The sequence below is a fragment of the Vanellus vanellus genome (genome assembly GCF_965231255.1).
Source record: "Vanellus vanellus genome assembly, chromosome: 1".
In the NCBI taxonomy this organism is placed as follows: Eukaryota; Metazoa; Chordata; class Aves; order Charadriiformes; family Charadriidae; genus Vanellus; species Vanellus vanellus.
In genome coordinates, this window is record NC_138905.1 from 51,000,094 (window position 1) to 51,022,926 (window position 22,833).

The 22,833-nt window shown below is 41.4% G+C and overlaps 1 protein-coding gene across 3 annotated transcripts; it reads left to right on the top strand.

Moving 5' to 3' along the window:
* The first annotated feature begins 13,145 nt into the window (after nt 1-13,145).
* On the top strand, nt 13,146-22,084 carry MRPL42 (mitochondrial ribosomal protein L42). Of its 3 annotated transcripts, none has more exons than XM_082495938.1 (6): nt 13,146-13,213; nt 14,472-14,631; nt 17,027-17,090; nt 18,044-18,128; nt 19,362-19,525; nt 20,830-22,084. In XM_082495938.1, exons 2-6 carry the CDS (start codon nt 14,550-14,552, stop codon nt 20,873-20,875), a joined length of 441 nt encoding a protein of 146 aa, XP_082352064.1. In that variant the 5' UTR covers nt 13,146-13,213; nt 14,472-14,549; the 3' UTR covers nt 20,876-22,084. The 3 variants fall into 3 exon arrangements, with proteins under 3 accessions (XP_082352064.1, XP_082352065.1, XP_082352066.1); XM_082495939.1 differs by lacking the exon at nt 13,146-13,213 and adding an exon at nt 13,221-13,244; XM_082495940.1 differs by lacking the exon at nt 13,146-13,213 and adding an exon at nt 14,185-14,193.
* The last annotated feature ends 749 nt before the right edge of the window (nt 22,085-22,833 follow it).

Below are 22,833 nucleotides of genomic sequence, written 5' to 3' on the forward strand. Positions count from 1 at the left end.
CATGATGGTGTACCATGATGGTGTACCATTTCCTGATTTTAGGCAGTGTGGGTGTCACCAAACCTATCACAAAGAAAAAATGTTGTAGAAGTTAGATTATAATTACTACACGGGCATCCTATGACACTACTACAGCTGCATAGTAATAGTAAGATCTAGCACCATGCGTCATTATTGTTGCTGTTGAAATGGGAAATAAAAGCACAGAAAGATGAAGCAATTTGCAAGAGGTTACCAAGCAGGCTAGCAGTGTAGCAGGACCCTATGGATATGATTCCCTGTCAAGTGTTTTCTTCTGGTTTAAAAACAGGACTTCTAGACAATGTACATCATTTCTTTATGCTGTGGTAGAATGGAAAGTTCTCGGACGTTGGCAAACCTGAACTGAAACGCTCCTATCACAGATACTCCAAACATGTTCTATATCCAAAAATCTGAGCATTTATATTATTACATGATGGTTACAATAACACAAAGTATGTGTCAGAAGAGTGGTGTGCTTCCCTCTTCCAGCTTCCCCTGGACGCTCTCAAAAACTTACCTCGTTTTCCTCCTCAATCCTTCTCACTAAGCCACTGGCACTACAGAAGGCAGCTAACCAGTACAGAGTTGTTCTACGCTATTTGATGTCCTCAGCTGTTGAATGCAGCAGTAATTCCAAACTTCATGTAAATCCAGGTGAACTCTTGTGTACATCCTCAGCCCGTTAAGCACTTGGTTACTCTCCTAACTTTCTGGATGTAACTTTGCAGTCAGTCAAATCAACAATGAAGTGACATGCACCAAGAGAAGTGCATGAGAACACGTCTACAGAACTGGGGCGTAAAGCATTCATCAGTAACACTCCCTCATTCTCCAGTGGACACAGGTCAGTTCATTTGCATACATTAGCATGTGAAATGGCCATGTTTAGAGGTGGTCCTTCAGCAAAATCTGGTCTTACTAGTTACACATAGAACTATTCTTTAATTGTGGATTCTTCTTTTTACTTAATCATTATAACCTGTTGCTGCTACTAAACTAGAACAAATAGATTTACTTTTGTATACTCAGCACCTTCACAGTACTTACCATCTAACCTAAAAAGGTGAAATGCTGATCTCTAGAAAAAAAAGCTGTAAGGAGGAGTAAAAACCCTCCTAAGATAACATGTTTTATCAGCTGGATGTTAGCCTGTTTTTTTTTCTATCTTCAAAGATATTGAAATATCTATACCACATCTGGTGCCTTAGAATAAACAATTACAATCTGGGCTGATAGGGCTCTCCTCCTGAGAATGCAGCGTCTTATTGTTAGATTCTGGTAGCAGCAGTCTTGGTGATTTTCTATTTTGTTGCTTTTGCGTCTGGGTTTTTTTTGTTTGTTTGTTTTTCAGATAGGTGAGATCACACACAGAGATGTGAAACCTATACCAAATGACTATAGCACAGCTTCCCACCCCTCTGCAGGAGCAAATAGTCTATATGGACAATACAGTATTCAAGATGTTCTTTGTATGTGCAAAAGTAAACCTCAGGCCTAGGTTCGTACAGGGGTTTCAGAACCCATGCGGTACTAAAATTGCTCTCATAGAATCATCGAACGGTTTGAGTTGGAAGGGACCTGAAAGATCATCTAGTTCCAACCCCCCTGCCATGGGCAGGGACACCTCCCACTAGACCAGGTTGCTCAAAGCCCCATCCAACCTGGCCTTGAACACTTCCAGGGATGGGGCATCCACAGCTTCTCTGGGCAACCTTGTTCCAGTGTCTCACCACCCCCACAGTAAAGAATTTCTTCCTAATATCTAATCTAAATCTACCCTCTTTCAGTGTACAACCATTACCTCGTCCTATCTCTATACTCCCTGATAAAGAGTCCCTCCCATCATTCCTATAGGCCCCCTTTAGGTACTGGAAGGCTGCTATAAGGTCTCCCTGGAGCCTTCTCTTCTCCAGGCTGAACAACCCCAACTCTCTCAGCCTGTCTTCATAGGAAAGGTGCTCCAGCCCTCTGATCATCTTCGTGGCCCCCCTCTGGACTCACTCCCACAGGTCCACATCCTTCTTATATTGAGGGCCCCAGAGCTGGATGCAGTACTCCAGGTGGGGTCTCATGAGAGTGGAATGGGGGGGGATCACCTCCCTCGGACCTGCTGGCCATGCTTCTTTTGATGCAGCCCAGGATCCAGTTGGCCTGGGCTGTGAGTGCACATTGCTGGCTCATGTTGAGCTTCTCATCAACCAAAACTGCTAAGTCCTTCTCCTCAGGGCTGCTCTCAATCCATTCTCTGCCCAGCCTGTATTGCCCCGATCCACATGCAGGACCTTGCACTTGGCCTTCTTGAACTTCATGATGTTTGCACAGTCCCACCTCTCCAGCCTGTCCAGGTCCCTCTGGATGGCATCCCTTCCCTCCAGCCTGTCGACCATACCACACAGCTTGGTGTCGTCAGTAAACTTGCTGAGGTTGCACTTGATCCCACTGTCCACGTGGCCAACAAAGATGTTAAACAGCACTGGTCCCAGTACCAACCCCTGAGGAACACCTCTTGAGCAATCCTTGTTCTATAGGAAGAATTTTAAGGCTGTATTCAGTGCCTGTTTCTAGAACTCAGGTCTTCACAAATGAAGACTTACTTTGCAGTAAATTTTACAAGGTGTAAATACAGTAATGCCTTTTCAAATCATCTGTCACTTGGGAGAGCTGTGAGGTTGGTGTAAATGAATTAACAACATCTAGTGATGACCACAACGCAGTGCTGCCCTGCGTATAAGTAACTGCTTACCACTGAGGAGCATGCACATGGCGTAGAGAATCTAATTGCTTTTGAGGAATGGAATTACAGTGAACTTTGCTTAGGGAGTCAGGAGAAAAAAATGAGGACAGGTTAATGAAAAGAGGAAATTAACATTCATATAATCTTGCAACTTGGTGAATAACTGAAAATGGTTGTAATCTTGTTGCTATGACACCCAGTTATAGCGAGGAGCCTTCGTTTTGAGTTAGCAGGTGTACTGACATATGCAGAAGGAACGCAAATATTTAGGTTATTTTTATAATTGTTCTCTCCCTGTTGTATAAATTTCACATAATACAAAAGGCAGTTTAGGGACCAAGACCAGAAATGGTACCTAAACCAAATGATCCCTTTTCACCCTTCTGTCCTATGCTAGTAACCCTTGTATGCACTTGCCAGCATCAAAAAAATATGAAGATACAGCTGGAGAGGCAAACCAATTCCTTGTGAAAGATAATAATTTCTTGTGAATTTTGTGAAAGTAGGAAGACAAAAGAAAACAAAAATGTTGCTGGTAATCCCACTAGGAGAAAGACTCCATGACTCCAACACTTTATTAGACATCAAAGAATCTTCACTGGGCCATATCCTCAAGACCAAAGTAATTTGAAACCAATGTACTTTGTTGCACAGCTTGCAGAATTAATTCTTTTTCTTTGTTTCTGCCCTCTCCACTCTTTTTTTTTTCTCTCTCCTTCTTTTACCCTTCTCCCAGAATACTGACCATTAAAGGAATAAGCAGAAGAAAACATCGGCCAAAGATGCTTTTAGGCTCAGTGCGAGCAAAGTGCCACTCAGATTCCTAAAAGTGCTGGAACTTCTGCTCTGTGAACCTTGCCCTATGTCTGTGAGATGCAACCACAGAGTGGAGCAGAGTTGGCTCAAAAAAATGCTCATGAATGTTGCATTCAGTGTTCCCTTTCAAGTGTTATAGACCAGGAATCTTGCTTCAGTCTAAAGCTGCAGCAAATCAATCTGGCACACTATTATGTTTTGATAGTTTTCGTTGCTCAACAAGTGGCCTGCCACATCCTGGGTAAGTTGCAGTTTTCATTACGCCTCTCTTTCCATCTCCTTTTAGGAAGGGGCTTTTGAAGTCCACTTGCTCAGGAGATGGCAGTGAACAAAACCATTGTTTTCTGTTGTCATATCAACAAAGATTTGGGTGGTTCTGCTAAGTCATTCTAGCTCCTACAAGGACTGCTGCAGAGATCCCTGAGTATTCATTCATACAGGTGTTGGAAAAGCCATCCAAACTGGCTACTCCAGAATACTGGCTTTAGACTTTGCTTCTTTGCAATCTCTCTGTGGAGAAGCGGTAGTAAAAATTGTCCTTCTTTTATCGCATTCTCAAATTACCAAAGGAGGCAACTTATTCCTCTGAATCAGAGCTGGCTCAAGACACGTAAGTGCCAGAGGAGCTTTGTCTCCTCAAGCTAGCCATACCCCATGGAGGTTCTTGCATCTTCCAGGTGTTTTCCCAACCCAATGACCTTCTAGTGTCCACCCCTGTCCTTCAGGATTTTCCACTCAGCCATTATTGTCACTGTAACTGGATTCTGGACCACAGCCTGCACTGCACTGTGTGCATATCCTCCATTTGACATGTGTCTTGGAAGACATCCTTGGAGAAGCACCATGGGTGATCCAGCCTAGCATGCTTCTGCTTTTCACTTCCCTGGGTAGAATAGTATTTCAGCACTCCTGTTCTGGCGCTCAAGGTTCTTGCTAAAATTTATTTATTTTTGTCTGCCAGATTATTTATTTTGAGCACTATGGCACAGGGATTCTTTATCCATACAGTTTTTCAAAGCCACATATAACATTAAACATATGACAATACAATTAAACACGACAATGCCATTAAAACCATCTAAAAAAAAAATTAAAATTTTCTTGGAGAACATGGGAGAGGGGACAGAAAGGAGAAAAGGAGAGAAGAAAAAGTAGATCTGAAAAACTAGCTTTCCACAATGCTCATGTGTAGTTTGTCAAAACTTTCAGAGTGTTTCAGCAATTGGTGGTTTGGGGTTTTTTTGGTAAAATAAAGGTTTGATGGAAAACAAATTCTGCTTTTATCCCAAGTATTGTAATTAACAAAGTCATGCATCCTTTTTTAGACAGCTGCCCTCCCTGACTTCAACCTGGTATTTTTCTTTTGGTAGGCTGAAAGATTTAGATGCTATGTGTTTGGAAGTCATTAAGGTTGATATTTTTGTTTAAATTAAATTGAAATTTTTCATTAGACTCATTGCCAGCAGTTCTGTCTGATGCTCTCTTAGCACTGGTGATTGCTAACTGTTTGGTCCCTTAATATCCTGAAATAAACATTGCATATCAGGCAGAATGTGAGGAAATCTGGGCATATTGTATGCATGTATTTTCTCTGATATATGCTGATAAACAGTTCAGGGATATATCAGACAGGACTCTGGATGGCTGTACTGCGCTTAGATCAGTAAAGGCTTTGTTAGATGCTATTTTGACTCCACAGCTTTGTGTCAGGGCACTGAGTGCACAAATAGAGCTTAATTGGTGTGATGGCCTCAATGGGGGCCTCCACCCTCACCCTCTGATAGGCTCTGATTTTTGGTCCTTCCTGGTGTTCAGTCCTTCCAGAGCTACACCTCAGCTGTGCCTGCCTGAATGTTGGGGGCTCCTGGACCATCCTCAGACCTGGCCTGTTACTGTGTCCCACCTGATGACCCCCAGACCATCCACAGGCCCTGCTGTGGTACCCACCCCGCTCTGCTCACCTGCCTCTGGCACAGTGGGGCTGTGCCCCATTTGTGGGGTCACCACTCCACTCGCTTTGGGGTGCCCTCGGCTCCCCCGCCCTGAGGGGACAGTGCCACCCTTGCTGCACCCTGATGCTTTGCTCCTGAGTTCAGAGCGCCTGAAAATGCAGGTTCATTTTAGAAAAGCGATCTTGTCACGCTACAGTTGCTGCCAGTTGGCTTTTATAAAGCATCATTTGTATTTGCATTTCAGAGGAAATTTAGGTACAGTGTTCAGTAAGACTGATGTCGCCTGTAGTCCCCATTTAAATCAGACTTCATTCCTACAGCCCAGCTCCACCAAGGCCTGCCTCCACAGGGGTTACTTAGGGTGTAGTTTCATGTCAGGGTTATGTCACTTTGTATTTGCATTGCTGCTAAAGAGGGCTTCTGCCCTCCTCTTCTGCCACACACCACTGCTCCCTCAGCTCACTTCGTGATCTCACAGAAGGCAAGCTGATCAAAAGCGTGAATAGTTCCTGGGTGAGAAGTGAGCTGATGTGAGCCACAGGCAGTCACACAGCTGTGTAGGTCTGGCACAAGAAAGGGGACAGGAACCCATCCATACCTCAGGGTGTGAGAAAGGGGACTGTCTATAGTTCACTGCATTAGGGGTAGAGTGAAACCACATATTTGAGGTCAAGTTATACCAGACAGCTGAGTCAATCTGTCAAAAAGAGGACTTCTTACTTCCCTTTCCCATCTTACACCTTTTACCCTCCTTCCTCATGCAAAATGTTTCCCCCACTGTTCACTCCCGAGGCTTGTCAGATTCTGCTGAGCTGATTCAATGCACTAAGTTGGCAGAAAAACAGCCATTTAGTCTGGTGTTATGCTGGGCTGGTGAATTGATTTGGCTTACTGTAGCGTCTAGAAAGCACCAGAGACAACTAAAGGTAAGTAACACAAGTGGGAGTGAAATTGCCACTTGTAGTATCCGTGAGTTACTAAGCCAGCTTTGGATGCCTCTTATCCTTTTGGAGAAGCTGTAGGCAACAATGAGCTCCTGCTCCCTTTCCCTGTGCTCTGCCCTCTGTTCCTGATCCCCTCCTTCCCTTGGTTTGTATCTATTGGGGTGCAGGGTTGTGGGGGTGTTTTTGTGGTTACCCTTCTGACCAGCTCACTGCAGCATCAGATCTGGCACAAGAGAAGCGGTAGGAAACAGAGTAAGATGTGGCAGATGTAGGATTACCATTTCCCACATCAGTGACCTGTTCTACTGGGTGAGATGATCTTGTCCTACCGCACCGATGTGAAGGACAGGATGGAGAGTACAATCCTCCTCCCACAAATCCGTGACCATCACATCATCACTGGGATTACAGCGGTTCTGAGAAAAAAGTTAGGTAATCATCTTACTCACCAACAAAGTGCTCTATAATGTCACTGTAGGCAGAAGAGGTAAACAAATAATTGCAATTATGCAACTAATACTTCCAGAACAATTCAACACAGCTGCTGACCATCTTCCTATGACAGCTTTTGCTGTCATCGAGTTACTCACTGAGTGGGTGCATCCAGGCCAGCTGAGCCTGTGGCTGACTAATCTTCCTTCCCCTTTGCAATCTTATAAAAGTCTTACTCCAATTACAACCCTATCTCAAAACCCAGATTCTTTATTTTGCATAAAAGCGTTTTTATATTTTTGTCAAGTATTGTAGAAAGGCTGTTCAACGGCAAAAAACAGATGTATGTACACATACAGAATGAACTATCACAGTAATATCAAGATTTTATATTAAAATTGTTCTTCAGTAAATCCCAGAGTATTTTACAAGAGTTGTTATGATCCCTATGTACAAATGGGGAAACTGAGGCAGAGAAGTGCAGTGTTTTTCACTTAGCGCTAATTGTAAGAGTCACTGGACAATTTCTGAATGATCTTAACTGGCAGTACTGGGTGAAACTGTACCAAGAGAAGAAAAAAACACACCAGTTACACATTTTACCAACTTAAGACATCAGAATGGGATGCTGTGAGTAGGAGCCTTCACTGTAACAAATAACTTGATTTTTTTTCATTAAGTGGCTGCTTGAATAGAGGCATAATATTGCTTACTTGAACTACAGTAGTCAATGGGAACACAAATTATTTAGGCTGCATATGACCACTACAGGCACTTTAGTTTTGTCATCTGTTGTTTACACTTGCAGCTTGACTCCTTACCAGGATGGTAAGTGACAGGTGGACCAGTGACACGATGGCATGAGATCTGCTAAAGAATGAAGATAGCCTATAGACATAAGCATTGGTGTTTACCCTGGCTGTCTACAGATTGACTTAAAACATAGAAATCTGTTTGGCTACAGCATAACTTGAGAAAATTTGAGAATTAAGAATATAACTAAACTACTTCGTCTTATTAGAAATTTGTATCCTAAATGTATAGAATAACCTTACAAAGATTAAGATATATTATTTCAGGAGTGAAGGCTTCTCCATCTCCATTGTTAAGACACCACCTTTGCAAGAAAACAAACCCATCCATTCACAAATTCCACTTCAAGGTATGATTGTACAGTATCTTTTCTACTCCAGATTTAAAGGAAACAAAGGAAACCAAATGCTTATTCCTGGAAGATTTTGAAACATTGGTTTCTATGAAAAAAAAATGTATTATATTCATTTTGCTAATGAGCAGCCTGAATGATTTTACTAAGAAACAATTTCCTAAATATGCCACTGCAGCAAAAGAGCTAGAACAGAAGAGCTAGAACAGCCAAGTCCCAATTCTCCATTTCCCACAAGGGTGTGTGAGTGTGTGTGTGTGTGTGCGTGTGCAACTGCTTAAACAAAACCTACGCCAATCCAGATGCCAGCTCTGATTTATAAATTTGTTCTTCTAAAACAGAGCCAATTAGCATGGTCCTGCCCTCATTACTACACAGCATTTGTTGCCTAACTATAGGGCAACTCTTTATCAGTTAGAATATTTCCTGGAGAAGTTTGTACTGACTGTTTGAGTAAGAACAGATGATGATTTTTCTTCACTGAGAGCAACCTAAAACCAAAAATTTCCATGTTTTCAAAGACATGAAGTCCCAGAGGTCTGCAGCTTATCACCATTAGTGCCTCCACAGTATCCCCACAGTTAATGGAGAGAACGACCTCCTTCCTGTTGAGCCAATACGGAGTGAAAAGCTCTCCTCTTTGCTGTCTACAACCTGCTGAAGCAAGCAAGGCCGTTGGCAGTTATTAATAACCCCATCTCCAGACACGCTGGAGAAGCGTGTAGTCACGCTTCTGAGCTGTCCTTAAGCAATTCCCATCTCCCTACCAGAAAGTTGTAATCCGACAGAACATGGTGCTAAGAATAGACTCGCAGAACATTATGTGTCAGGAAGGGGGTAGACCTCATCTACTGTCTCCTAAAAAAATCTTTTTATAGAAACCATCTAAAAATAGCCTGGAAGTTTAACAGAGAAAGTGACTTAGTTTTTAAAAAATAAACATAAAGTTCTGCAGTACCTTCAATTGCAACCTTTTAGAACCAGAATTTAAGTTACAAGATTTGCCATTACAGTGATATTTTTAAAGCACATCTTTCGAGAATAAAATCATTACAGAAATACCCACAGGCTACCTCTAATTTAGAACTAATTATGCCATGAGGCTATAAAATCAGGGAATCTGAAAAAATCTAGTGAAGGCTATTTTGTGAATCAAGATTCCAGAGGGCTGTCAAGTGTTCCAAATGAGTTCACACAAGGGACAGAAGATTGCTAACAATTTCTGATGAACCTTGCAAGTGATATTCCATCGCAGTGACATGAAAAAGAAGACTAAAGGTGTAGCAGCACTAGGCAACAGATATCAGCAATCATCCTGGTGGCTGCCCTCCTGTCGGGAATTAGAAATTCCCCCCAGGGAACCATTTGCTACGTGGAAATAAAATACAATAATTGAAAACAAACAGTACAGACTGGCATGTGGTGCTACATTCATTAAAAAAAAAAAAAAAAAGAAACCTCAAATTCAAGATCTTTTGCTGTTCTTTACTATGTTGTTGATGAATTAGCTCCTTGGTTGTTAAGAACTGAATAACCCCAGCCCAGAAAATCCCACTGTTCAAAGACTTGTTGTTCACATTCATCAGTAACATCAGAAACACTACTTTTTCAAACTTGTGTCTGAGGAGAAAGAGCACGCGTACCTGTGAGTATGTGTCTGTACGCTGTCCTCAGAAAATACGTGTGGCACTGAAGAGTAAAAAAAATGTCTTGATAAAAGTAAATAAATTGATATACGAAACAGTAATGTAGGAGCACCGCAGAAGGCTTATATTGCAGTGATGACTAATATTCCCGAGCATACCAAGATCTAGTATTTTTTATGGAGAGGGCAGTTTTCTAAGGGGATAGTTAGAGTTTTTTAAGATTTAATTTTTCTAACAGATGCTGCTCAATACAGAGAAGATCAGTTAAAAAAAAAAAAAAAGTATCTTACACTGGAGAATGAAGGAGGTGTGATTTGCAGTGGTTTCCAGCTGTGAAGTGAGTTAATTTCAAGGTTTCCACTGGACAGCAAAGGACTTCTGTCTCCTGTATCCTTTCGAGAATCATAGAATTTTCAGAGTTGGAAGGGACCTCTAGACATCATCTAGTCCAACTCCTTTGCTAAAGCAGGATTGCCCAGAGCACATTACTCAGGACTGCATCCAGGCGGGTCTTGAAAATCTCCAAAGAAGGGGACTCCACAACCTCCCTGGGCAGCCTCTGCCAGTGCTTTGTCACCCTCACTGTAAAGAAGTTTTTCCGTGTATTTGAACGGAACTTCCTATGTTCCAACTTGTGCCCATTGCCCCTCGTCCTGTTACTCAGAACCATTGAAAAGAGCCTGGCTCCATCCTCCTTCAACCCACCCTTTAGATACTTGTATGCCATAATAAGGTCTCGCCTCAGCCTTCTCTTCTCCAGGCTAAAGAGTCCCAGCTCTCTCAGCCTTTCCTCATAAGGCAGATGCTCCAAGCCCTTAATCATCTTAGTTGCCCTTCGCTGGACTCGCTCCAGCAGTTCCCTGTCCCTCTTGAACTGGGGAGCCCAAAACTGGACACAGTATTCCAGTTGTGGCCTCACCAGTGCAGAGTAGAGGGGGAGAATGACCTCCCTCGACCTACTGGCCACACTCTTCCCTATGCAGCCCAGGATTCCATTGGCCTTTTTGGCAACAAGGGCACATTGCTGGGCCATGGATAATTTACTGTCTACCACAACCCCCAGATCCTTCTCCTCCGAGCTACTTCCCAGCAGGTCCGCCCCTAACCTGTACTGGTGCCTAGCATTCTTCCTCCCCAGGTGCAGGACCTTGCACTTGCTTTTGTTGAACCTCATTAGGTTCTTCTCTGCCCAGCTCTCCAGCCTGTCCAGGTCACGCTGGATGGCAGCACGGCCCTCTGGGGTGTCAGCCACCCCACCCAGTTTGGTATCATCAGCAAACTTGCTGAGGATACACTCTGTCCCCTCATCCAGGTCATTAATGAATATATTAAACAAAATTGGACCGAGAAGGCATCTAAGAATCAGAGGTGCCAACCACAGTCATCATCCTCATTGAGTTTAGGCAATCTTTTAAAGAAGCTATGACAACTAGGTCGTGAGCACCTTCAAGATACGTTAGAGAAGTCTTAATTTTACTCTAATGTTTCCTAGGAGACTAGAACAAGGCCTAATGTGCTTGTGTCACAGGTTCACACACAAACACACACACATAGAGCACGTGACAGCATTCTGTGCTAAGGGACCGTAACAAGGTGCATTTGCATACAGGTGTGTCACACTGTGGCTGTCCAGGAGAAAGGCAAGAATCCTAAGCAGCAGTTCCCCTGTTGTCATAATCTGCTCCTGGCCATAAACTTTGAAGTAACTCTGTTTATCCCCACTATGCCAATGGACAAGATATTCCTGAAGCTCACTCCTTAAACACAGTTTCAGTCCTTTCTTTAATTTCCAGACCACACTTGTTTCAGACAGTTTATAACCATTTATTTATTTTTGTCAACATCGTCCTTGAGCTTAAAATCCTCCACGTTTTCTTTGGCCATCAGTGTAACCACTATTTTGCTTGTATTCAGCTTCAAAAGCTTCTTCATCCAAGCGCTGCCCTCACCCTAGGGCAAGGATTTCCTTGTGAGAATAATGAGCTGGTACACAGCAGAAGATACACAGAACTATGTTGCCTCTGTTTGTTCCTTGAGCCCAGATCAGACCTCTCTGTAGCTGCACACAGACCTTAATGGGAACGATGGAGAGAGCTGACGTCCACAAACGTGGAGAAGTCTCTTGTAGTGGAAATGTGGACTCCCACCTTGGTTGCATCTCTCCAAGTAGTATGTAAAACATTTTGGCCCATGTCTGCCCCCTCTCTCTATGGTTTACTAAGTTGAATATTACAAGAAGGCCCCAAATGAATGTCTTCCATCTTCCACTGTCAGGAAGTTTTGCCTCTACTAATGGGATCAGCTCTTGACTAGTGGTTTCTGGCTACATTTGTGTTACACTTCTGGAAGTTATCAGTGTAACTCCAACTCTGCAGCTACAGAACAAAGTTAGAAATTGCTGAAATTGCGAGGCTTCTACCGACGACTGCAGGAAACTGCTGTACCACAGCTGATGACCAGAAAAGATGCAATAGTTTGAAAATATCTGGAAGAGGTTGCAGCCTCTTCAGGAGACATTATCCGAGACTCTCCAAAAGAGTAATTCTGTAAAAGGAAGAGTTGGCTGATGTGACTTAGCAATGCTTCATGGGTGCATGAAAGCTTATGGTGCTGGAGCCATTTCAGGTACTAGTGCAGCAGGTCAGGTAATTGATTTTTGTCTTTACTTCTTGTCTTTTATCAATGTTGTGTAAACGTAACATTGTCTTTGAAACACTTTGTGACTTGGGTCTCTGAAAGAAGCCAACCAAGGAGTCCCAGAGCAGCAGTGTGCTTGGGGCATCCAGGGGAGTTCTGCATGCCTGGAGTATCTGAAATGTGCTGTATCACGTACACAAAACCCAGGCCTTCCCCGTGAAAAGGTATGACAGGCACTGCGAAAGTTTGGCAGGCTGAAGAGAGGGAGATGCTGCCGCCACTGTGTAATTTAACCTGGAAAGCAAGCAGGCTACACTCACCAGCTTGTGAAATAACCAGTAACGTTAGAGATGCCCCTTCAAACTATAGGATTAGTGGGGGTTATTTGGCAGCTAATAAAAGACGATGGCACATCCCCGGGACAGGTGGGGGCGCTGCTGCGGCTAAACAGCTGCTGCCAGGCCGGAGGGGATCCCAACGCCCCCCGCTGCGGGTGTCTCAAAAAGGGACTGCCTGAGACAACGGAGGGCGGGGATGGGCGGCGGATGTCCGCCCGCTCTTCCCCGGCTCTGCCCGCTCGCTGCCGCTGCCGCAGCCGCACACCGTATTTTGAAGCGCCTCAGGGTTTGCTGCCGGGGCCGGGGTGGTGCTGGGCATGGAGGGAGGGAGGGAGGGAAGCGACAGCTGCTGCGGCGGCGGTCCTCCCTGCCAGAGACAGGCCCCACCCGCTGCCCCCCCCCGCACTACGTTTCCCGGCGTGCCGCGGGGCGAGCCGCCGCCGGTACCGGAAGGGTGCTCAGGGCCACTTCCGGTGCTGTGGCCAGTGGCGGGCTGCTGTGGGGACGGCGGCGGCGGTTGCACAGGTAACGGCTGTGTTGTCGCGGCCGGAGGCAGGTAGGGATAGAGGCAGGGGGACAGGCAGCGGCGGTTGCCGGGCATGGCTGTTGCGCTCTGTGCCGGAAGCACTCGTGTCCGCGGGCCGGGCCGGGCCGGGCCGGGCCGGGCCGGGCCGGGCAGGGCCGGGCAGGGCAGCCAGGGGCAAGGCCGCTGAGAGCCGGACTGCTTCACCTTTTCTTTAATAGAAGTGTCGGGTTTCGTGTTCTTGCTTGTTGCTGACAGACCTTTACGAGTTTTCTGTGTGCTGGCTCAGGGATGGGAATGCGCCGAGTTAAATTGTAGTGGTCCTCGAGGGGAGGCCGAGAATTGGGCCGGTGGTTGAACCCCGTCCTTTGACAAGGTAGTTCAGATCCGCTGTATTCCTCACACCTCTTTTGTTAATGAGCTTTCCAAGGCAAGTTATGAGCAGCTCTGTAGATGCTGTGTTGGTGTTGTCTGACTTCAGCAGCACTTGTCGTCATGTGTAAAGAAAATGATGAATAATTGTCGGAATTGGAAAATGCACACTTCTGGTGACGTTCTGAAGTGCTCAATGTGAATTAGTTTTAAAGAGGTGCTGTTTCTTTTTTATTTGTTTATGAGTATGTCTTTAAACTGTCTCCAGTTATGTTTTTTTGGGCATCATTATAAGTTTTACTTCGAAGTTGGTTTTTTTTTTTTTTTTTTTTTCTGTAGACAATGAAAACTTAAGATGTTTATATGTGTCTTTCTGCTTCTGTGAAATTTGGGGCAATATTTAAGGTATTCTAAATAGTGTTTTGGAGCTTTTAGGTATATTTCTTTTGAGTTGGATGAAACCAACTGCATGTAGAGTTTTTTAACTATGGCAAGTGTTATAAGTACTTTTATTTTTATACCGGGCAATGATATTTACATGAACAAGAAAAACACGTTTCAGGAATAATTCTGTGGAGTGCATGGAAGGAAGGATGCAAAACTTAGATGGGTGAGTACCAGTAGAAAAACTCTGAGAAGACCCAAGCTTAGGAACTTTAAAAAAAGTTAATGATGTACCTTCAAAGAGTACATCTCAGCAAATAAAGTCTTGTACCACATTTAACTACTAAGGAGGCAGGTGCCAGTATCTTAAATAACAAGGACTTGTAAATAACAGACAAATAATGAAGAATATACTACACAAATTTTATTTATCCTTAAGATATTCAAGAAATTAAATTGTCGGTCTCTTGTACCCTGAACAGTTATGAAGCTGGTTTCTTTCAGAGGGTGCTCTGCAGAAGAAGATACGGTTTCCATTTGAGTTCCATCTTGTCCAGGGCTGGTTTCTTCTCTGCTGTCAGTATGGCAACATCACTTAGAACTGTGTGGTCCAGCTTCTTTTGGATGCGTTCAGTAGCAAGCTGTAAGCAGGCCCCACTGCAGAGTAAGTAGTGATGAAATTATAGAAATCTTTTATTAAAATTTGTTCTTTGAGAGCCTCTTTCCTGTACTTTTTAAAGTAATAGAAGCATGGAAATGAATTTTTGTTTGAACGGAATCAAGTCTGATATTCCGTGTTCTCTGCTAATAATTAAAGGATATCTTGATTTGTTTTTTTTTTTTTTCTTTTAAAGCTTCCGTGGTCTGCATATGACACTCTAATTTATTAATTAGCTTGCAAATAACACCCTTTGTACCACTGATTATATTTGAAGATTAAAATTTATTTTTTCAGACTTACAAACAGTGGTGAGAAAAAGTTAGATAACGTTAACATTACTTAACTTTACTCATTACTTAACATAGACAGAGAACAAGTGAAAACAGGCAATATTATTTCTTAGGTTTGTGTCCATGTTTTAGGCATCAATAGAAAGATGTAGGGGAGATAGTAAAGGGGGTAGAAAACACAGGAATTGAGAAAATATTATGGACGTGTTACATTTTAGAGGTTAGTGGGCAAGGAGGGGAAAGAAATCTTAGGAAGAAAAACAAACTATTTGCAGTAATATTTTACCAGAACTCAACTTTTATTAACTAAGAATGGTTTAATTGGCAGAACTGAGGCATGGAAGTGCTAGCAGAAATTCTAAATTTAAGAATTTTATGGCTAAAATATATATTTAAATATACTAGCTATATCTAAATTTAAATTCAATAATATTACATCTAAAATATTTCTGAGAGGAAAATAACTACAAAAAAGTTTCGTCTTGGTTCTTTCTGCTTTCCCAATTTTGACACACTGAATGCTCTCCCCCTCTATCCTGAACAGCCAAGAAGAATCCTATTTGTACTAAAACTAAAGATGGTCTACGTAAAATAGCATGTCAGAAAAAAGTTGAAACCTTTCTATGACTTATTTGAAAACAGAAGGCTTAGAAGATGCTGAGTCTTAGTTCTTGTGATCGTAATTTAGTTCTTGAAGTGTAGTGGTAGAAGAAGCATCACTGGACTTACGTGTGGGTTTGTGTCAGGTTCTGGCAGTAAAGGAAGGGGTTTGCCAGTACAAGTCAACCAGCTACAGACATCTCCCAGCCCCATCTGAGGCTCGCATACCTGCATGGTTGTGGAAGGCAAGATGCCCATGGTATGGTTCCTGTATAAGGGACTGTTACTATTTAATGCCTTAGGTTTACGGTTGGACTCAATGATCTTAAAGGTCTTTTCCAACCTAAATGATTTTGTTATTCCATGAAAAAAAGGGAATGGAATTGTGGGAAAACTCAGTTGGAGGGGACTTCGGGTGGTCTGTGGTCCAGCCTCCTGCTCCAAGCAGGCTCAGCTCTGCAATCACACCAGCTTGCTCAGGGCTTTGTCCAGCTGGGTCTTTGAAATCTCCAATGACAGAGACTGCCCAAAACTGCTTGGGTCCCAGTCCCACTGATTGGCTGTCCTTATGAGGAAAACATTTCTCTACATATCCGGTCAGAGCCTTTAGTTTCAACTTAAGGGTGTTTCATGTCCTTCCACCATGCACCGCTATGAACAGACCGGCTCCCTTTCCTCAGTAGCCCCAAGCCTCATACGTAGTCACTGGGGGCTGCTGTTAGGTCTCCCGAAAACAGTCTCTGCTCCAGCCTGAGCCAGCTCCGGTCCCTCAGCCTCTCCCCACAGGCAGGTGCTGCAGCCCCTGACCATCTTGGTGGGCCTTCGCTGAATTCTTTCAAATTTATCTTTTATTAAAGTGCCCCAAACTGGCAATAGTATGTACATGTGGTCTAACAGATGCTGAGTAGAGGGACATAATCCCTTCCCTCTCTCCATTTAGTATAGTCCCAGATGCCAACAAGCTTTTTTTAGTACTTGTAATTCTTGTGATTGCATTCCTTGGAGCAACAAGAACCTGGGGAAAGGGGTAAAGTTCTCTAGTGTTACAGAAGGGAAGACATAGTTTTGTATAGCATATAAAACAGTCTTCAACGAAGTACAAATTTTATTTTTATAATAAATATTGCTACGGATGAAATTATGATCTTCCCTGTAAGTCACAAGGTAATATTCTTCGCATATATAAAGAATATGCTCTAATGGTGAAATCTATAGGTATTTTGTTCATACTGTGATTTTTTTTTTCTTAGGAAAACCATAGAATTGGAAAGGTAAATGTACGCCATAGCTACCTAGATGCTGTATTTTTTGATTGCACTAGAAACCTGTGTAGTAAAGTGAACTTCTGTTTAGGCAGTGTTTGGGTTTTGTTAATCTAAAACTGAGTATGACTATAATCCCCAACTAAGACATAGAACAGAATGAAAATGTAAACATTCTTAAATTTGGCACAGCTCTGCTTGTTTTTACATTAGTGTTCTTTACTGGTTGTTTTTTTTTTTTTGCAGATGGAGCTGTGTATCTTGCCTGCCATAAATCTACATACTCAGTTCTCCCTGAAGACTACAATTGGTATTTAAATGTGCTTTGATGTGTGGCCTTTTCACGTTATGTTTATTCCAGGCCTACTTTCTTTTTTGTGAAGTTGTCATACATTGGTATCAAATACATCTTCTTCCAGTTTTGGATATATGTAAAAATTTTAACTAAAGTACTGGTTCCGATATAATGATTGTGGAGTTAGTATTTCAAAAAAATAAGCATAGTGAAAAATCGTGCGGAACTCATTCTAAACATGGTGATGAATGACCCCAGTACCCCTGCAGTTTTGTGGAAGAGCAAAAGTAGCTAAGAGCAGTCATTTTCATCGATGCTTATTGTTAAGACAAAGTCCAGCTATTTTTGTGCTGCTCCAGGAGAAACTTGCGTGGAAACCAGAAAAGACGATTTAAATGTAGTGAGAAGCACAGCATCTGTGTCATACAAGGTTTTAGGAAGCTGTGTCGTGGGAAGGGGGAGGAAGGTGAGAAAAGTCTTATTCCTTCAAGGAACATCTCAGTAGGGCTTTTTGTTCATCAAGATCATAATCTTTTACCAAATACAAAAGTTGGAACCCCAAACAGATCTTTGTTTCCTGTTCTTTCTTTTGTAGGTGCCATACTTCTTCTAAAGGCACATTGTCCTAGGCATCATTATCCCCATATGTTGCTACAGTTTTATATGGAATTATTCAAAGTGTTAAAGATTTTTTTCCAACCTATATTTCCAGCTATCTTTAATACTATTTTTTAGCCCTTTTTTCCTATCCATCCAAAAAAGAAACATCAAGATGGCTGGAAAAAAAAAAAAAAGAGGAAGTTCAGATCAAGTATTTGTGACCCTTATTTTATAAGGGTTTATTTTAGAGAATTCTTAAGAATGCTGGGTGAAATCTGGTTTGCTTTGGGACTCAGGCTGCTCAGTTGCTCATCATTTCTGAAAATTGTAAGGAGTGTATTTAAGAGTGTAAGCTTTTATTTTTATAGTAAAGTGGAACTTGCAGTGACATCGGATTTGAAGACAATTGTCTGCTACCACCCTTCGCTTGAGATTCCATATGAGCACACAAAAGTATGTCCAAATGTACACATTTATATTTCTTACTCTTGTAGATGCATAAGTAGTTCATAATTTTGAGTCTTTTGGCCATCTTTTTTTAATTTGAAATACTGAGGTACTTTTTAGTATGTGGTCAGCATGTCTATGAAGTAAGTGAATGGTGAATATAGCTGCTGCCATGAGGAGGACCTTATTCTTGGTTGAATTCAGGCAAAGTTGCAAAGTGAGAAGTGCTCAGATATCACAGCATATAAATACTTGTGCGCTACAGAGAAAACGAGTGTCTGTCTATGGGTGTTATCCTCAAAGAGGATGTTTGAAATGCAGGTTATAGGTCACACATCCTGCTGTGTACATGTGCAAGAGGATATAAAGAGGTGCTGCTGCTGCTGTTTTCGACTTGAGCTTTAAATTCCTTTCAGCACTCCAATTCACAAATGCCACAAAAAAAATGTAAATACAGAATTTTTATCTATCAGTACTACTTTTGATGTGTTCTTTACACTGACAAAAATGTCTAGATGGACTTTTCTGTTGTACATTCTGTTTCAATTTCCAATTCTCATGTGCTAGTAAAATACTGTAAGTGGTAGCTATGTTGCTGAAGTACCCAATGTGAAAATTCTTCATTGAAAACTTAAAAGTTTTTAGCGCTCTTTGCCTGCAAGTTACTTATCGGTATTCTTAAATTTATTGGTTGCCTGTTTCTCAGGAAAAACAGGTGTAAAAGACTAAAATGAGGGAAAAAAACTTGCTAGGTGCTAGGTAGTTAGGTTTCAGGTTGAGAAAAAATGTCTTGGTCTTAGCAGATGCACAAACAATTAGGAAGTGACATTCTTCTCCAAGGTACAAATCATCTAAAAGCTTTTTTAGGAATGATGATTGTCACTATGAATAAATTTCTAAATAGGGATAATATGAGTACTTTTGTACGAGTAGAACTGAACCTTATGATTCAGCTAGTGAATTGTAAGGATGAGATCAGCAATATGATGACAGCAGTTCTGATTTTAGGGGTAGGATAATCAGCTGTAGCACCTGGGGTAATTAGCTGTTTCTAGATGTCTGCTACACAGTGGTGTAGGTTTTTGGGGGGGGAGGGGAGCGGAGCTAAACAGGCATTCTTCTGTTTTCCTTTGGTTTCAGCTGTTAAGAGTAAATTGTAATGCTATCTATATAGCTTGGCTTTTTGATTTTTCTCAAAAGAGGGAGAAAAAGGAAATATATACGCTACTGTTTTTATAGCCCATACCACGGCCAGATCCAGTGAATAATAAAGAAGAAACCCTTGATCAAGTTCTGAAATCCAGATTGAATGAAAAAGAACTAAAGAACAATAGCGGTCCTACAATTGAAGAGCTCAGCAAAATGTTTTACACGACAAAACATCGCTGGTATCCTGTGGGACAGTAAGTATTTTCTTTTCAGTGTTCATTCCTTTGGGATGTAAAAGGAGGTACAGGAATAACTTAATGACTAGGTTCAACCTAGGAGAAGTCATGTGACACAAGATACTGTTAGCACATGGGCTGCTACATAAAATCTTAAATGCAGTGTTGTGTAAATGGAAGACTGGAAGGGTTTTTTTAACACTGCCCCTTAGGTAAACTTTGCAATTTTTTTTTTTTTTTTTTGTAAAATATGTCACAGAGTAGAAATTTCTCATAGCATCTAGTTAGCTACTGGTTCTGATGATTTATTAAAGTTGCATAAGTGAAGTCAGCATAAGAGAATCTAGTATGTAAAAATGTAAAATACCTTCAATGGCTATAACCAAATACAGCTTGGAAACATGCATTGTCTATTCCTTGACAACTTTTCAGCAAAAAAAAAAAACTCGAGGATGATTCTCAGACTTAGGAATAGTAGAGATTTTTCATTTGAAATGGTGAAAAGTGCACCTTAGTGTGCCTTGTACTCAGAAAGCAAGTAGGAGAGGTACAACTACTCATGACTGAGCTTAAAGAGGAACTATATACATTCAGATATACCACTAGAAACGCATGACATTCTAGTTTGCGTTACTCCTGTCCAGTCTGTGTTACTACACCTTTTGGTAGCTGCTAATTTATAGCTATGGAGACTTGATACAGGCAGAATATTTCAGAATTATTTTTTTTTCTTTTTGTCCACAGAAAACTTTTAAGTTACTGTGTTTTAGGAATAGATAAAAGGAATTAAATGGTAGAACTTTCCATGGCCAAAGGCTAGCTGTCACTTCAATGAGCATCAAACAGGATCCTCCTTGGTTTAGGGTGGGTAATTAAGAGGAAAGTAGGGCTCATTTTTGTTGTGAAGAATTTGGTTTTTTGTTTGTCTGCAAAATATTACACTATTTAACGTACAGTCTGGCATAACTCCTTTTAACATCGTCTCTTTGTTCTGTAGCAATCATTTTAGCCAAAGGAAAAGCTGACCACATAATAAAATTAACTTCACACAAAGGATTAAGAACAGCAGCCTTTGTACCTACTCAGCTGTAGAACTGATTGGATTTTTACATGCTTTTAGCAGATGTAGCAATAGAAATGAGTAGCGTTATGTAACTCCACGAACAACAGAGATGACATCTAATGAGTGGTGATGGGCTCTGCTTGTGTATCTTGTGTTTTGCTTACTGTGTAACCTCCAGACTACTCACTGGGGGGAGGAATGTCAGCAGAATCAAAGACTGTCCAAAGCTTGCATTCACTGCAGCCTTTTTTAATTCTAGGTATCATAGAAGACGCAAGAATCCTAATCCTCCTAAAGACCGATAATTAAGATAACTTCTTGTTCATCCAGGACTTTGCTATTAATCTTTATTGGAAATAAAAATTACAGAAAGCAAGATGTTTGGTGATTCTTTGTGAGTGCTATAACTAAAACATGCTTAAGTAAATTTGACTGTTCATTTCTACTTCAGCTAGTTGACAGAAAAACAAAACTGCACTAATGAAACAGGGATCCAGTGAAGGCTGTTGCACATGCTTGGTCAGTGACAGTGCTAGTGTTAGAACTGGATGTAACGGGAAATGGTGTGCTCTGATTAAACTCGGTCAGAGGCTTGTCATTGGTAAAGTGAAGGCATAGAAGTCTTATGTCAAAATGGGAAGTGTAGAACTGGACACTGTAGGGTTTGATGTTATTTTGGGGGTTAATTTATTAATTTTTTTTAGAAATCTAGTAACTGAAATGCTGGTAAGCTTTAATGCTGAGGTATTAATGAAATAGTATTGATGAAAAATATTATGAGAGGTATTTAGGAAAATGATGAAGTAGTTTTGCTTCTTCTGTTATGCTTGTAAAATATTTGATTCCATGTTTAAGCCTACATCATCCAAGTGATTGTATTGAAGGCTATTGTCATGTACTGAAAACTGGGCAACTTGGTTCAATTTTAGTTTCCAAGGCATACTAACTCACCCTTCCAAGTCACCCAGCATTCCCCAATATCTGAGATAACTTCTGTGTGCATTTGTGGTTCAGGGTTGTTTTTTTTGGTTTTGTCTCTTTAACCCCACCCCAACTACCATTCAGTGAGGATGCTATGTTCATATATAGCTGTCGCTCAGGGGAGAATTCTTGGCCTCCGCAAGGTAATCCATGAAAACTCCCAGCTCTTTCTAGGGATTTGCCCCTTATTATGTAAAATGCTTTAAATTAATGTGGTTTTGATTCTGCTTCGTAGCTTTAGTGTTTTGTAGTGCCCAAATGTTTCTGCTGTTAGAATATTCTATGACATCTAGTATTTTTTCTCAGGAAAAGGAGGTTCTTCACAGTTTTAGGCATCAGCCTTCTGGTAGAAAGGGCTAGCTTGGACGTTGTGCCTCTGCGGAGATCCCAGTGACTTCATTAAGCCTTCTTAGCAGATCCTAATAAATAATCAGAAAATAATTATCCCATGTATGTCATACATTTTGATTGTATTTCTTTGCCAAAGCATCTTTGATTAAAATAGGAAGGTTCTTGTTTCTTGTGTTAGTGTCATTTAGCCAGCATGTGTTGTCCACGCTTTTTGCTAGAAGTGGAATACCATATAAGGTCCCTAATTCTGGTCATTGTTAGTATAAAGGACAGTTACTTTTCTGAAGTTATTACTAAATAACTTTTTTTCCTTGAATTTCCTTTAATTGTGAAAAAAAAAAAAAGTAATATTGGATGCATGTAAAAAGACTGCCTTTAAATACTTCTGGAAATTTTTACATAAAGCTAGTCTAAGTATTTATCCTGGTATTATTTTGAAAAATGCATTTTTAAATCAGAATGCCAGTTAGCTGATAATGGTTTATCATGGCAGAGCATGAAATCGTTTTGCTTGTTCTGTCTGTTATGCTTGTAAGATAGCCAAGTCCATGTTTAAGCCTACATCAGCCAAGTGATTTTGGCTCCATATTATACGATGTGTTGCTCGCGTGATAACAAACATGCTATCACGAAGGAATGTCTATTGTGTCTGTGAAAAGGATCGCTGCTTACTCTGCAAGTTCCGTCACATGAAAATAACTTTTTTTTTTCTGCCTAGAATGTAACTTTTGAAATATTTTCTAATAATTTGTAGTACAACAAATTTTACTATTTTCATCAAATCATGGACCAATGTCAGTACCAGGCACCATAAGTGAGCAGCTTACCTCTTGTGGTTGGTGTTTTGTTATGTTCCACTGCATGAAACGGAGCCCCCTTTATTTTTGGAAAGCTGAGACCTCATTTGTCACCATTTGACTTTACTCCAGTG